The sequence below is a fragment of the Bubalus kerabau genome, chromosome 12 (assembly GCF_029407905.1).
Source record: "Bubalus kerabau isolate K-KA32 ecotype Philippines breed swamp buffalo chromosome 12, PCC_UOA_SB_1v2, whole genome shotgun sequence".
Taxonomy (NCBI): Eukaryota; Metazoa; Chordata; class Mammalia; order Artiodactyla; family Bovidae; genus Bubalus; species Bubalus kerabau.
In genome coordinates, this window is record NC_073635.1 from 21107359 (window position 1) to 21124791 (window position 17433).

The 17433-nt window shown below is 48.8% G+C and overlaps 1 protein-coding gene across 1 annotated transcript in view; it reads right to left on the reverse strand.

Moving 5' to 3' along the window:
• Positions 1-6389: 6389 nt before the first annotated feature.
• Positions 6390-17433, reverse strand: part of LOC129624826 (guanylate cyclase soluble subunit beta-2-like) — a 46064-nt gene continuing 35020 nt past the window's right edge. The window contains 2 exon segments of the mRNA XM_055543115.1: positions 6390-6666; positions 16405-16629. Of these exon segments, the coding sequence (XP_055399090.1) occupies positions 6390-6666; positions 16405-16629 (502 nt within the window).

Below are 17433 nucleotides of genomic sequence, written 5' to 3' on the forward strand. Positions count from 1 at the left end.
GAGAACTGTGACAGGTCCATGAGTAACCGTGGCTCGGTCTAAATAGATTTTCTCCAGGGTATGAAGACTGAAATCTGAAAAATCCCACATGTGGTTTTTATGTGGTCTGCCCCGTCTCATTTTATTTCTTTCAATAAAGGGCATGGTTTTTCAAAGTTCAGCCCATGATCACATGTGCAGAAGTTTGATATGATTTTATTAGGATGGCTAATGGAAAGCTTTCCTGCACGGTTGCAGGCATGTACTGATTTATCGGTACTTTCATTGGCCAACAATCTGCTTTACTTCTCTGAAGATGCTAAGGTGGGGACTTCCTGGTGGTCTGGTGGCTAAGACTCCACACTCCCAAAGCAGGGAGCCTGGGTTCAATCCCTGGTCAGGGAACTAGATCCTACATGCTGCACTTAAGACCCAGCACAGCCGAAAAGATGCTATAATAGAGTATGCACATACATACAGAGTCACGATACATACGTTACCTGAGAGTTTGGTTAATATATAAATACACACACATTGTTTGAAAGAGCTGGGTCAAAACCAATTCTGATTTTGCCAGTCACAATCATAAGATTATAATATTTTCAAATGTGTTAAACAGAAGGAAAGGTAAAACCAATTCCTTTTTAATCAGAGGGTTTTAAATTGTTTTCTGTCATAAGTTGATGGCCACAAATTTTGAATGGTTTTCTAAATGTGTTTTGATATTTGAGAAGCTAAACTGACTAATGATTTTATGCGTGTGTGTAAATTTCTGATGCTCATTAATCACAGGCAAATTCATAGACTATTCAGGTTCAATTAATTATCCCTGGAAATTTGGGCATCTTGACCTTTCAAAATGGCACTTGTTGAACCTGAGAAAGTATTAGAGGCTTCTCTGTAAACTGATAGTTCTTTTGGTCAAATGCTTAATTTAAAAAACACTTCTTGATGTGTGAAGAACTTATAATAACAATTTTCTTTGTGGAAAGATATACTAATAATCACAGACGTTAACCAGTTGAATCACATTAGTTATATCAATATATTTTGAGGCAACCTCTTGATTTACTTCTTGATTTAAAAATTTGTAAGTTCCTGATTTTTTGGTTTTCCCATTTTCTTTGCTCTGATTTTTTTTCCTTTTAGTTTGTTAGCGCTCATCAGGCCTTCCTGTGATGGGGGTGGTTCAGTCTGGCCAGTTCCACCCACAAGATGATACTCTCCTTGCTTTGTTGAGCTCCTGAGAGGTCCATTTCTTGAATGATTTGTGACTTTGGTCTCCTTTTTGCTTGTCAGTTGTGTTTTTAACCCTTTTAAATTCAGGCCTTTATTGAAGAAGATACTTTAATGATGTTTTTCATTCCTGCAATGCAAGTTTATAAGAGTATTTCCAAACAAATGTGTTCAATAGAGATGAAGAAAGTCAAACTAGCTTTTCTGTAAGCGGAAATTTTTTCCTGACAAAGCTAATGCTCTAAATGATTTCGGATCTCCTTAAAAGTTTTTCTACCCTTGATAGACTTAAAAAAAAAAAAAAAAAGTTTTTCTACCCTTGAATAAGATAAAACAAGCCACGATTGGACTGGTGTTTATTAGTCGCTGGCAAACTAGTGGATGTTTCTGGACACGCCCTGCTTTGTTTGATTGCTATATTCTTTCTATCATGGGACCTCATTGGCATTTGTTGATCTGAGAAAGCATTGGAGATTCCCACATAAACCTATTTTATTTATTTTACCCTATGCTTAGTTTACAAAATGCCTTTTATAGAAGATAAAATGTCCTTCCTTTTTCTCAGTTCCAGTTGGCATCAGCCTAGCCTAGTCCAAGGCCATGACGTAGTGGGGGACCTCACAGGCTGTGAAGTCCAGAGCCTCAGACCAAAGCCTGCTCTGGGTTTTTTCCTCCAGGACACTGCAGAGTGGCCAGGATTTGGAGACACCTGACTTTTTGGTAATATGGTTCATTCCAATCCAGTCTGGGACACATTGAGCAGTAAATCTTACTGCATGTTTCAGGCTCCAAACTAACCATTTGTTTAAACAGCTGGATATTTTAGGGGGAAAATTCAACTTCAATTTTTTTTTTTTTAGGTCTCTCCTGTGTATGTATGTGTGTGTGTTAGTCACTCTGTCATGTCCGACTCTTTGCAACCCCATGGACTGTAGTCCGCCAGGCTCCTCTGTTCCTAGGATTCTCCAAGAAAGAATACTGGAGTGAGTCACTCCAACTCTATGCATGTGACTTAGGTCCTTTCTAAGGGTGCACGAGCTGTTGTGTGTCTGATGTGTTAGGAAGGTACAAACCACTGGCCAAGAGCTAAGACCGGAGTCGGGCAGGGCCAGTCCTGAAGCCCCAGTTCTTAACTCTGTGCCCGTTTCCCCATCTGTAAAATGTGGGTAATCATGGACCTACGTCACACACACAGGATCGTACTGGTGCCCAGCAGGTAACAGTTACTGGCCCAGTAGCCACCACGATGATATTACCACCATAGCTTCCTGCATAAGTGCCTGTGTTTAATGCTGCCATTGACCGGAAGCTGCTCCATCAGGTAGACAACAGGCCACGACCAGCCCCTCTTCTCCTTAAGCCCGCTACAGCCCTCTGTACGTGGGAAGCCAAACAAGAGAAAATACTGCAAGGCTTTGCACTTGGAAGCTGGAAAACAGATGTGCAGAGCAGCTCCTCTGTTTCAATTGCACATGTGACGGGTGGGCTGATGGCGCCTTTACAAGGATGAGTTAAGTGGTTCGTTGACATATCATTATCACATTTTGAAGTTAAACCGCCACGGGATCCATGAACTTTCATCACACAGTTAATTATTCCTGGATTTCTCTGCGCTCTTGAAACATATTCTGTTTATTTAACCATCCCCTGGGAGCGCGGGCTGCCTTTGTCCCCATGACACAGCCAGTGGTGTAAAACCCCTGCATCTGTCAGATTTCTGTGTGTGCAGCGTAATTGCCTGATTTCCATTTGAAAGTACAGCCCTGACGTTACCACCGCATAGACCCACCAATGATCACAATGATGTCCCGACACCTACAAGGGGACAGGGGTGCGGGGGTGAGGGTGGGGGCCTGATGCCATAACAAATGGGCACCAGATGAATGCTCGCCTTCAGATGGACCAGGTCTGAGTTTACAGCTGCAGATGAAGTGTGCCTTGGGAACAACAACAAAAAAAAGAAAAGACTAAAGAAAAAGAAACCAGCAGATTAGCATCAGCGTGAGTCTGGTGGAGCCAGATGGCTCTCTGTAGAAACGGATCTTTCCCGCCTTCTTCCAGTAACCCCGACCAGCAGACAGCGAGCGTGCTAAGAGGAGAGAAAAATGATCTCACGCCTCAGCCAGGCACATGATTCGCCTTCTTTCTCTCACACTCAAGCTGAAGGAAAGTTGGAAAAGAAGAAGGGATGAAAAAAGAAAAGAGGGCGGGGGGTGTGGTGGTGGTGGTGGTTGGGTTGCACTGAAGAATAAGCTGGTCAGAGCCCAGAGGAGGGTGAGGTGCAAGCTCCCTGGCCAGCCCGGGGCTTCGGAAAGGCAGGCTCAGATGTCCACGGAAGGGACAGCCACGCCGAGGCATGGGAGGCGGGAGAAACCCCTGGCATGTTGTTAGCCCCTCTGCACACGTCCACCAACTTGTCCACAGGGGTGTGGTGTGTAAGAGGCTGGAGGTGGGTTTAAAAGCGGTGGGGTTAAGCTGTGTGCTCCCTTGGGAAGGACAGTGGATGGTGTTTTCAAATTTTTGCAAAGTCACTTCAGTCATATCTGACTCTTTGCAACTCTCTGGACTGTAGCCCAGGAGCCAGGCTCCTCTGTCCATGGCATGAAGACCGGAGTGGGTTGCCATGCCCTCATATCCACCTCTCTCTGAGGGCTGGAGGCCAGACTTTGTAATAGTCTTTGACCTGCTGGACGAGGTCAAGGAGAGCTGGATCAGAGATCTGGGATTCTGGTCCATGGCATCCTGGGAAAGGGGCTGGAAAACCAGACAGGGTTACTGGGGAAAAGGAACCTTTCACAGGTTGTGGGTGTGGGAAGGGGCACCTCCAGAGGCACTCCACCTCCCCGGCTGAGCGGAGCATTCACTGCTCATAGAAGTCTGTTACCTGCAGTGACAACCAGACCTCGGACCGCCGGCCACGAGGCGGGCCATCAGATGTTGGTGCCCACACACAGCCCAGGCAGGGGCCAGTGCATGCAGGTGTTCTGCCAGCTCATCTAATGTGCCCTCTGAGCAAGTGTGCACACACCCCCAGCCTGGCACCAAGGGCTCCAACCCAGAAAGAATGCTCCCCTGGGAGTGGCAGGGGCTCGCAGTCAGCCTGGCAAGGTTTCCTGGGCACCCGAAGTTTGTCTCCACCAGTGTTCACTCCGAAGAATAAATAGTGGGCTCCAGGAGAGGCCAAATGCAGGTTGTAGTCATTCGGTTACAGCTGGAGAAGATTACCTTGATCATAATAAACATGGAACAAAATCCACCCCGTTTTCAGCCAGGCCCGGGACACCTGCTTCGCCATTTCTGGCAGCCTTCGGTGGAGCTGAGCGTTAAACTGGCATAGTCTGTCTGGGCCAAGGAGGCAAAGTGAGCTGCCAGCTGGGAGCCAGGGCCTCAGGCTCCAGCTTTTCTCCTTCCAAAAACAAAACAAAAAACCACTACTCAACCAAGCAACCGTTTTGCCCTTCATCTCTCGGGAAGTGCTACCACCTAACCATGTTCCTAGTTCCAGGCGGGCTTCTCTCCCTCACAACTGGGCTGAAGGATTTTGAAAAGAAAGCCCACAGGGAAGTCCACAGGAATCACAAGGTGGATCAGCTCTCCTTGGCCCCACTTGAGCAAGACGACCGCTCAACAGGAGGAGCATTTAAAAAATAACATTTACAGAGGGATAACTAAATGTCAGTAACTTTAAGTGCTTTGTGGATATGTCATTAATCCTCACGACACCCCTACAATGCAGGTCCTCTGATTACTCCCATATTACAGATGGAAACTTCAGGCCCAGAGATGTTAAGCAACTTTCCCCCAACACACGCAGCTGCCAAATGGTAGAGCAAGGATTCAAACTGGGCTCTACCTGGCTCCAGGGTCCACATCCCGGCTATTCTGCCTTTTTGACCTTATAGTAACACTGGAATGTGTTCCACTTAAGCTGTCAGCCAGCGCCAGCACTGTGGGCTACCGAGTCTCCCAGAGTTGACGACCTCATCTGTCAATCAGGGACTGGAAACCCTGGCTTATTATGGGGTTGTTGCCAAGAGCAGAAGTAACGAGTCACATACGTGCAAGGCCAGTGCCTAGCATTTGGTCGAAGATCTATACATGTTAGTAGTTACCACTGTTGTGAATATCAAGGGCAGCTTTGTGCTTTTGCAGTTCACTGTGAGCTCGGTGCAGCAGCTGCCGCTAACCCCATTTTACAGGTGGTGAAATTGAGGTACCAAGACATCTAGCAGCAGAATCTGGACAAGAACCCATATCTCTCAAAGCTGCATTCAGTCTAATCCTGACTCGCTGTGAACTACAGGCCGCACCCCCTATTTCTAGAAACAAGACACCGCTGTCATCTAGAAGGACAGCAGAGCAAGGAATTCAGCTCTTGTCACCTTCTCTTCCCCTCCTGCTCCCGGGATTGGCGGCCACAGAAGTCAAGTCTGCCCTCCCGGAAGACAGTTAATGCCTCTGGGGACAAGTAAGGTTCTGGCAAGAATGAATCGCAAAATTCCGGGTGCCCTTCATGTGGGTTAAAAAATACTTGTCTTTTCACCAAAACCAAGTGCAGATGCAGAGACCCCTAGACCACTTCTCAGCCTCCTGCACCCCAGGCCTCTGAGAGCATGTCCAGCACTCACCACCACCCAGGGGACCCCATGCCGCAGCTAAAGCAGGAGAGGAAACTTGAGTCTGAAGAGGGACAAGGGACCTGGTGGGCCGGCCACACTCTGCCTTATTTCCCCATCTTTCCTGACTCTGCCCTTCCGGTGATTTTCACATTTTCTCCTTCCTTTTACGTTCAGAAAACTGTGGCTTCATGTAATTCCCAGGGCTGGAAATGAAAGTGATTTCCTTTCACAACCCCTGGCTGAGTGCCTTTCACATCCCGGCTATGTTGTGGGGTGATTTATCAATGGCAGGGGCCGGGGCTCCTTCCCCATCCTCCCCGCTCCCACCATCACTTAGAACAAGACCGTGTCCACGACCGGCTCCGAGGCCAGGGCGTCCTCTCAAGTTGGCTCTGAGGACAGGACTCAGTGGAACCACCGTGATGAGAGCCATTCGTTCTCCTCGGAGAGAACAAACACGGCCTGAAGTCCCCAAGTGTCGGGGCTGGCTTTGAACCGAGACTGTGAAAGCACATTTTTCCAAACTTGTCGGGATCGTGTTTCATTTCTAGACCTTTATTCTCCGAGGGACAATGAGAAAGAGACGCAGCTTAAGAAGTCTTGGGCTGAGAAATGAAGTTCCTTTTCTTTGTCGCCATTAAACCGAGCAGGGGGAAAAGTGAAGCCGAGGGGTTCATGTTTCGCTGTCACAACAAAGCGCAGAGGCCAGACGGCAGCGGCCCACTGGGAAGGCCGCGTGTCTCCGTCTGAGCTGAAGGCCACGGTCTGGCTGCTGCCTCCCCAGGTTCCCGTCCCTCCACTGCACTCCCTTCGAGTGTCCACCAGTCCGAAGCTGAAACGAGACAGAGCGGTGAGCTGAACAGTTGGCCCCAGACTGATCCCCGGGCAGGAGGGTTCTGTCTGCGCCTGGCCCTGGGGTATAGTGTGGGCCCCGTGGGGTTACCATACCACCTCCTGAGGCCGAGAACATCTTCCCAGTGAGGCCAGAAACGTCCATTCAGACCTCAGCCTTGTTGCTCTATTATTGCTCTAACACTGTATCACTTTTTTGGCCACTTATCAAATCCTGACTCGTGCACAGCTCTCATAAGAGCCCCAAGCCTCCAGACCTGCTGCCCCATGACTGTCTACATGAAGCCCGAGCATCACCACGCACAGGGTTCAGAGCCACGGCTGCCACTGCCCATCAGTACCCTCTCCGGGCCTCGTTCGTCCTCATCTGAAAAGTAGGGAAATGCTGAAGCTCCAATCCTTTGGCCACCTGATGCAAAGAGCTGACTCATTGGAAAAGACCCTGATGCTGGGAAATATTGAGGGCAGGAAGAGAAGGGGACGAGAGAGGATGCGATGGCTGGATGGCATCACCAACTCGATGGACATGAGTTTGAGCAAACTATGGGAAACAGTGAAGGACAGGGAAGCCTGGTGTGCTGCAGTCCATGGGGTCGCAAAGAGTCAAACACAAGTGTGCATGAACAACAGCAGTTATACCCTCCTCCCAGAGTTGTTGTGGTAATTCAATCAGATGCCTTCTATAAAGTGAATACACCATGCCCCACACAGAGCACAAACTCAAAGATGCCAATTCTTATTTTGAAGTGTGGGAAGGAGCCCATGGAGGAGGTACTGGGAAAGAACCTGGGACTGTGAGCCTCAGCAAGGAGGGGGAGGGAGCGGGACTCAGAAGGAATGGAGACCAAGAGCTAGCTAGGTGGAGATGCATCTCCTGCTTGCCCTGCAATTTCATTTGGGGAAACGTCCACATTGAAGATTTTAAAGTCGTTCATCATTTCCATTTCTTTGTCTCTCTCTCTTTTTTCACACTCATCATTGTTCCAGAGACATTCAAGTTCAGAGGGGCTCCTATATTTGATTTGAAGCTCTAATAAGTCTAGAAATCAGGAAATGCAGGCGGGGCTTCTGTCTCCAGCCTTTTATCCTCAGGTGAATGAATGACTTCCTTCACCACTGGGGGCTGTCAGTGTCTCCCTTCCTCCCCAACCTGGATCCGTTATTACCTCTGTTTTTAGATTCTAAAAACTATGGGCAGTTTTCATCAGACGGCAAGTTCCATTTGCTAATGGACCGGTCATTAATGAATGTAAGTGATGACACACACGTGGAAAAATGTGGGTGACTGGACCTGTCCCCAGGCTCGCTCAGGCTCAGGATAAGGTGAGAAACTGGCAGATCTAGAACCACGTCACCGGGACAACTCTGAGTGATGATTCATATGCAGTATTTAACTCCTGCAGAAGCCGGGGCTAACCTGATAAGGTCTATAAACCCCTCAAACTCACCATTTGTATAAGGTATGGCTTGAGACCAGAGCTGGCTAAGTGACGATGTCATAAACTACAGGTTCATTTGAGCATTGTGGTACAGCCCACTCCACACTCTGTCCCCCTCCACACACACACACACACACACACACACACGCAAAAGACTGACTCCTGCTCAGCAGTATTTTATGGTCTTTGGAAATAAATTATTCCAATATGGGGTGGGATTTTTGCTTTGTTTTTGCTAATTCTCTGCTAGTTTTATTATTCCACATAGCCTTTATCCCTTTCACTTTGAATTACAGAGTTGATTGCAGTATTGTTTTTCTTTGACATGTAAGCCCAAGTATGATTTAAAAAGGAATTGAATTTTTCAAAAAGGGAAACATTCAGGATAAATGTTAAGGACAGTGTGTTTGAAAAAGCTGAGTTCAGTTTTGTTTGGGCATCATCGCAAGTAAAGGAAAAAAGGAACTGATTACAGACAGAAATTGTAGTGTTTTGGTTTTTTTTTCTAGTAAGTGTAGCACAGCCTCCAGGTTGCCCATCAGCACCAGGAAAGGCTGAACCCTCCCCATCTAGTTTCTCCCTGGGCCTCCCTGTAACGGGATCATAGACCATACATCGTCTCCTACTCAACCCATGGAAATGTTATGAGAACCAGCGAGAGTAAATCTCCACAAAATAGTACTGTGATCACAGAATGTATTCTGTGTCTTTGTAATTATACCCAAAGTAGCGGTTACCCTGATAAAAACTGAACAAGAAGGAGCTGGAGTTTTGTTTTTTGTTTTTTTTAAAAAAAGAGGGAATACGGCAAAGAAAAACTGTCTCTTTCCCTATCAGCAGTCAGGCTCTGTGTCTAACGCGCTCCAGCATGGAGATGGCACCAAGACTTCTTTTGTAACCAAGATGAATAATCTATTTTATGACTTAACCTCTCACAGATAATCTTGGAAGTAAACTCAACACTAGGAAATAACATTTACAGACCTCTTAGTTTCCCCTTTATGCAACACCTAATTTCTCTTGTCAAAAAAAAAAAAAAAAAGTACAACGTATCTTTTCCCTTCTGATTTCCTTTTCTTGCATCCACAGCACAGTTTTCTCTCATGGTACTTGGACATGTCTCATTTTCTCGCTTATGTCTTAACCGTGGTCCTCCTCCTCCTCTTCCATTTCTACTGCCATTTCCTGTGCCTATGAAACCTGTTTTCCCCTCTTCCTTTCTCTCCTTGAGGAAAAGCTCCTTGATCATTGATGAGACCAAGACGACAAACTAGGGCTGTGTTGGGGAAAGAGCTGAGAAAGCCTATGGAAAGCTAAACAGGCCCAATTTGAATGATGCTGCCTGACAATGTCAAATGAGAATTGGTCAGCACAGAATTGCAAGACTCTCTTGGAATCTCTAGACATATGTATTTGACATTTTACCCAAATCCAATTCCACAGTCCAGATGGCGGAAGAATTTCCTTGTTTACTTGAGATAAATTCTCACCCATCATCCTTTGTTCCCATGAGACCACTGCTCATAGCCCTCAAGGACTGCCTTGTAGGACCCTCATGTTGCTACAGTCGAAGGCTCATTATTGTGCACAGCTAGGAAATGCAGCATCCTGATTAATTTTGTGTTCTGACTAATTGAAAATTACAATGTACATCTTCTAATCTAAATACCAAACCTTAATGAACTAGGTGAGTCCTTGGAAAACTCAGAGGCAACTTCAGGACTCACGGAACATCAAGGTCACCACAGAAGTGGTACAGATCGGCAGAAGGACAAGACAATTGGGGTTTCCATTGGATATAAAGTAAATGTAGCTTTTGGTGTGTAGCATCAGGGAGCGAAAATAAGTGCACCATTTCAAGCACATTATTTTTATATATATATACAAAATTCGAAATGTTTTGAAATGTTTAAGTGTTCAAAGGAAAGAAATTCATGGCCTGCCAATTTACAAAACAATCTCTGTGTGATAATCCCAGGACTGTAAGAAAAAGTATATATGTACACACATATACACATACCCTCATGCACTCAAGTCTGGGAAAATAGCCACCAAAATTTTAACAATAGTCTCTCTGGGTGATGGAATTAGAGAAGCTTTTGTTTTCTTCTTTTGTTTTAGCTGCACTTTCTAGTTATAAAAGATAATAATTAAATATTCCTTCCATAATGTAAATGAATAAACAAATAGCCTTAGTTGAGCAAACCAACATGGCCTGATAAATAATTAAAGGCAGCACAGAAATCCATTTCAGTGTAGATTAAGAATGGATTAAATGAAAAGAGTAGTAGCAGAAGAAACCTTCCTGTTCAGAAAACAACCATCACACGAGCCATGTTGTCAAACGTGGACTTGGCTGGGGAGGGCGGTGCGGAAGTGATATTGAGGTGGAGTTTGGGGGACTGCCGCTGCCTTGGGAAGTATACACGGGATTTGGGTCATCGCCTGGTTGTTACAGGCAGGGCTCTGCAAGTCATAAAGGATATGATTATCTTGGGGTCACAAGAAGGGATTCTTACATTTGCAATGAGAACAATTCCTTGTCTGCATTTCTGCATCTGTTTCTAACTTCCTAGACAGAATCAGATATGGGAAAACACTTCTTGGTTTCAATCCTGATTCTCCCCCACTGAGGGGAGGGAGTTTGGCTTGAGCCTGAATTCAGACCCCATCAGGTCTCCCCAAGACCCTGTCCTGGTCCTTCCCAGCACAGGGATGCTTGCTGGCCTTCCTGTCCCACCTGTTCCTCCCACCCCGGCTTTTACTCTCCAGGGTCTCCACATGTGGGGGGCATGTCATCTCCTCCCCCTTGGTTCCATCAGGGTTAATGTTCCAAGAGACTGACCTGCTCTGAGGAAAAGGCAAGCTGACCACACCATAACGTTCGTAGGTGTGGACAGAGAAAGGAGCCACGGGTTCTGGGAATATTTGTGGAGGGAGACACCATTGGTGAGGGAATTTTACCCTGTTCATAAAAAGGGCTTGATGGAGCTTCCACATTTAGGGCAAGTGTTGCCATTCTAGGATCGCCCACCGACTTGCTTCCTACATCTGTCCATGAGCAAAAGAGACCATGCCCTGGAGGAATGACATCTCCAGCTTCCGGAAGCCCCTGCATTCTCCAGGGATCAGAACAGAGGCCCCATCCTTGCTCGGCCCTTTCCTGCCATCACCTGCACCTTCCCTATGGTGTCGCTGTTGTGTTAGTTGCTCAGTTGTGTCAGACCTTCTACAACCCCATAGACTGTAGCCCGCCAGGCTCCTCTGTCCATGGAATTCTCCAGGCAAGAATACTGGAGTGGGTTGCCATCCCCTTCTCCAGGGGATCTTTCTACCCCAGGGATGGAACCTGGGTCTCTTGCATTGCAGGCAGATTGTTTGCCATCTGAGCCACCAGGGAGGCCCGCACCTCCCCAAGAGGCTCTCAGGTCCTCAGTGTGCCTCAGCCTCTCCTGTACTTATTGTTGGCCCTGTAACACCTCACGCTGGGCAGTGGTCCTGACTTCCATGGGGCTCTGCTACACCCGCTGATCTAAAGCTCCCTGTGTATGGCAGACTAGTCTTTTTTTAACCCCTGTAGTATCTCTTACAGTTTTGTGCCAACACTCACCTATTTGTTAAGTGGAAGGATTCTCAACAATAGAGTCCCTAAGTGATGAAGAATTGGCATCCTTGACCTTTTTATTTTTTAGCACTTTACAGCTTTCAGATGATACACAGCATCTCACATGTTCCTCAAAGTGACCTCAACCTCCTAAAGCAGGCATTCTATCACCCCTGCTCTCCAGATGAGAAAAATGAAGCAAAAAAGGATGGCTGAGAGCCACCCAGATAGTTACTGGGAGCAGACCTGGGAATTCTGATTAGGGGCTAATGCTCTTGCCACTGTGACCGTGGTTCTGAAGCCTGGCAGCTCATCCGACTGCCCTGGGGAGATGGCAGAGAAACCAGGGTGGGATACACCCTGCTCTGGACCTGTGGAAGCACTCGGCATGAGGCCCTGCCACCTACATTGTCAACCACAGGTGACTCTGACGCCCCCCCCCACAGCCTCCCCACACCCCCAGCTCTGACGCTGCACCCCCATCTGTGACACCAAAGCTGACAACCAGCATCTTTACAGGCTAGCCCTGACCCAGAAAGCCAGTTCATTTACACCTCCCAGGATCTTCCTTCTTTAGAACATCGCTGGGTTAACAGCTCAACTTCTAGAAAGCCCGAGGTTAAAAATGACCATGCCTATTCATCAGCCCCCAGCAGAAGGGGTCAGGAGAAGGTGACAGCCGTGCTTATGAAGGCCTCAGAAAAGCTGCTGAAAAGCTTTGGAGCCGAGAATAAGGGCCCAGGTCCGTCAGCCTGGCTCCAAAGCAGTTGGACCTCAGCTCCAACTGGGACAGGTCTGGGAAGGACCCTTGTGTTCTCAAGACTCTGTAAAGCCAGGGACAAAGACCCTGACAAGTGACCACAAACCCATCCAAGAATTACCCATGGAGGGTGGAGGGTTTGTGTATGGTGGAAAGTCCTTCCCGTCGGGAAGGAGCGTGTTAAATGTGAGGGCAGACTCCCCAGCAAGCAGACTGCTAAGAGCTCAGTGAGGAGAGAGACCTTCAGCACTCAAGTCTCCAGGACAATTAGGAATTGGTGTAAGAAGTCCTCGGAGCTGACCTAACGTGCCCTGAACCTGGCGAGTGGACACCCTCAGCCCATGATTTATGGGGGAGCCTGGGCTCCCTGCCTGAGCGCCGTATATGGGTCAGCCTGGAACCCATTATAATAATCGTCGGGAGAATCAGCTTGGACACAAGTTGAAGCAAGCTGAAATTTGAAAAAAACACATTAACAGGGGTCTGAAGGGAAGCCAGAAGAGCCTGCCAGCAGGGGCAGCTGGAAGGCCAATTTTTCAGTCAATACTGAAAGGTGGTTGCTTAAATCTCCGAGTCAAATACACAAGATTTTCTCTCCGGCTCAATACTCCCGTTTAATTGCTCTGGGGAGTCTCTCCACTGACGCATCTAACACCCAAATACCGAGTGGGGAGGGAGAGAAAAGCGTGTCATTGACGTGCAAATGAGGAAATGAGGTCCTGGGTGCAGCCTGGGTCCTGCTGAAGCGTCTCCTGCACTGACTGCCCCACCCCCCCCAACCCCAGGGGGTCACCAAGGCCCCCCTCCGTAGAGATGGCTGGGGGTAGGCGGGCATCACCTCTCAGCTGGCCTCAGGACTCTGGGGGGCAGCTCCTCACCCGTGCAGCCCCGGGGGCTGCTGACCAGGCCCTGAGAGGATCTTCAGGAGCCAGGGTTTTCACAGGTGAGGCCTCGGAGCCCAGAGCAAGGGGAATATGAGCCACCAGAGAGCATTCCCACATTTGACACCCAGGCTGACAGCAGACGTGATCGGTGAGGAGGGCCTCGACTGGAGTCCTGAGATTGGGGAACAGAGGGGTCTCTGAGGGAGCGAGGCCCAACAGCCTGACCTTCAGAGGGAGTCCTGACAGATGGGTGGCTCCTGACAGGAGCCCTTACCGTGATGATGCCCACAGAGGAGCCCGGGGCTGGGTCTTCATTCCTCCGAGCCTCTGGCTTACACAGCACCGTTTCCCATTCACCCACAGCATGGGGGCCGTTCCTTGTTCACACCTCCGCTATTCACACCCAACAATCAGAAATCCATTCACATGGGGCCCAGAGGATCTGACAGAAACATGGCCGTCCTGAAGCCAAGAAGTCCAAGAACAGTTGCCTGGGGGCTTTGACTGCCTGCTTTCCCACAGGAGGGCGCCCATGGTCTGCCCCAGACAGACAGCCTGAGGGGCGAGTCCAGCTTCACCCACTCTCTGGTTGTGGGACCTTCAATAAATCATATAACCATTCTGAAATTCAAGCTTCCCACCTCTTAGGGGATTAGCCATGTGACTGACATATAACGTGATTTGTATGGAGGGCACCATGTCCGGAGAAACCTCATTTTGTGGGTTCATGGGGACTAATAAGCTTTTCTGAGCAGCGAGGGCCCTTTCAGAATGAGGGGGCCCCTACTTGGGACACTTGGGATGGGGAGGCGGGTAGGGTGGGGAGCATAGAGAAAAACTTGCTCAAAACATAGAGAACAACCATCAGAAGCATCCCACCCAGGGGCCTCTCTCTGGCCCTTTCCCCTCCCCTGGGCCAGGCCTCTGGCCCAGGGCAGTCTGGGGGCCTCTGCAGCCATCTGGGGTACTTAGCACAGGCTGCGTCACTCTTGTGCAGCTGCCAGCTGTCCACATACCTCATGACAGCCAGAGTCTTGCCATCCTGACTTCCCTGATCACTTGCTTCTGCAAAAAAGGCGTGAGGGGAAAGGCTGTGAGTGCGGGTCAAGGTGGGGCCTTTCTTTGAGCCCCTGGGGACCCCCTAAACACACACACAGGACATGGAGGGTGCCCAGACCCCTCCCCCACTGCACACTGGAGACGCCTCCAGTCCAACCCTATCTGGCCATGAGAGGGAAACTCCCACTGCCCCTGGAGGTTAAGGGGTCACATTCTCGAGTCCCCCCAGACCCCGAGCAGTGTCAGCATGGGGTCTTTCCTGAGGGACCCCAGTCTTTCTGTTTCTGGTGGGGATAGGAGGGGCAGACACCCCAGAGGCTGACAACCAAGGCTCAGCATCAGAAATTCTAGGCTAATGGGAGGAAAGGTGAGGGAGATACAGAGAAGCGTGAAAATTAGAAGAGGTGGAGATCCCCCTGCTTCTGGTTTCCACACACAGGGTTGTGTTTCTCTGCACAGAGATTCCTAACCAGAGGTTTGGCTGGGGCTGGCATTCACCTAGAAGAAAGGGTGACTTTCCTCTATTATAAGCCATGTCTGGGGACTACCTATGCCCAAAGAGTGCCTTTTCCCATTTTATACCCACACGCTGTTTGGGGTCTGGGAGGAGCTGTCCCCTTCCCTCTTTTCACATCCTCTCTTCCTCTTTTTCTGGGTCCATCATGAGATCTGCAACCAAGAGACCCTTTACTCATTCCTGTTTTGTTTCCAGCTCAGAACTGAAAGTGGGTTGGATTCTACTGGCCCAGACCAGGTACTAGAATCCTGTTTCTCAACTTTCCAGCTCAAGCGCCCCCACAGGGAGAAAATGGAAAGAAGTGGTCCATGGTTTGAGCCAGATACACCTAGTCTGTTTATCCCGTACAGCCCTCCATCCTTCGGGGAGGACGTGCTGGTGAGAAGGACAGATGTTGTAGGTGGGTGAGGCACCCAGAACCTAGAAATTCAGAAACTCTAATTAGGGTACCTCCTGGTCTTTATTAACCAAAACTCTTTCTACTTTTTCATTTAGATCTTTCTATCTCAAGTGTCTCCAGCAACAAAATGTGGCCAAAATCAATCACAGCGCCCAGGCACACTAAAGTGAGCTGGTATTAGAATGACAGCCCCACCAAAGCCATTGAAACAGTTCTAAATTCCCATCTCTCCATTGGTATAACCCCACTTTTAAAAATAGGAACCGTAATTCATGCATCCCCAAGTGACCTCCCGCATAAATGAGCTACATAAATGGGAACCTGTGGATTCAGAGACTTTTCTCTGTAGGCGCCAGGACCAACTAAAGATTAGTTCCAATCAGAATGAATGCATTTCCTTCACGAGTTTGCTTCAGACGTTCAGGAAGCTTTGCCTACTGGATTAGCTTTAACCTAAACTCATCCTCTTGGCCATTCCTGGAACAAGGTGAGTCACAGATTTTATCTTTCTTCCCAGTTTTGGAAGCCAGCAGACAATGGGGAAGGTGGAACCTTCCAGTGCGTGAAGAGGAACCCTGTCTGGAGCCTCCCTGGAGGCTGAGGAGCAGAGGGAGGCTCTGAAATCCTCCCCCAGCTGCAGGAGAGGCTGAGGGGGAAAGCCCCTTTCTTAGACAGGGAAGAGCCTTAAAAATGAACGCATGCGGGACTCTTGAGGCTAGGTGCGTCAGCAAGAGAGGATTCAGGCGCAATGGTCACATGACTCGTCAGGGGCTGTGACTGAGTAGAAGGTCATAGCCTGGGGGTGGGCGGGATGGCACCCAGGCTGGCCCTCAAATACGTTTGTTGCTGTTCTTCAGTTGCTAAGTCGTGTGACTCTTTGCAACCCCATAGACTGTAGCCTGCCAGGCTCCTCTGTCCATGGGATTCACCAGGCAAGAACACTGGAGTGGGCTGCCACTTCCTTCTTCAGGGGATCTTTCTGACCCAGGGATTGAACCTGCATCTCCTGCATCGGCAGGCGAGTTCTTTACCACTGAGCCACCAGGGAAGCCCACTAAATGGAGCCGAAGTTGTTAGTGGAAAAAACATCCAATAGGAGTATTGATGAGGCTTCTCTTTCTTGCTTACCCTCGGAATCAAGCCGAGCCTGAGGTTTCCCCATGATCTCATCCTCTGAGGCCTTCAGGTTTCGGATCAGAAAGTAGGTAGTCATCTTCTCTTTCCCTTTCACTTTGATTTCACCCCGCTCAGTTATTTCAAACCCTTGATTCTCCAGGGCTCTGCACAGAGAAGAGAAAAAAAAAAAAAAATGCCCCAGGTCACAGAGCTGTGACTCGAGAGTGGGCTGCAATGGGCAGGATGATGTGCGAGGAGAAGTCTGAGACCCAAGTGAACAGGGAGGGGCCCGTGCAAAGAGACAGGGCTACAGAGTGACTAGGAAACTGCACGTGTTTATGCATTTACTGGCTGTGGAGAGATGCCAAAGACACACCACAAACCAGTGCAGACTAACATCGCGTCCAATTCGCAGTTAGCTGCCTCAGCCAGGGCTTAGCACTCATCAGTCTTCCCTTGTCCTTGGCTTTGGCTGGTTTCGTGGAGATTTCAGACCTTCACCAGGCTCCTCACATCCCCTCATTAGGCACCTGAGCTCCTCGCCCACATGCTGCTGACCATAATCCTACTGCGTGACTTGTTTACCTGCTCAGTCGTGTCTGACTCTTTGCAACTCTATGGACTGTAACCCACCAGGCTCCTCTGTCCATGGGGATTCTCCAGGCAAGAATACAGGAGTGAGTTGCTGTGCCTTCCTCCGGGGGATCTTCCCAACCCAGGGATTGAACCTGTGTCTCCTGCATTGCAGGCAGATTCTTTACCACTGAGCCACCAGCGAAGCCCACTTTGTGACCTGATCTATCCACAAACTGGAACCCTCAGAGCCGAGACCCTGCGCCTTCTCATCCCATTGATCACACCTGCCCTTTCCTCCAACTTCAGAGGTTGAAGTATCTTGTTGAAGGGCACCCACCCAAAATCCATTCCCACCTCCTCAAGGCCCAGCCCCCAGACCACCTCTTCTTTGA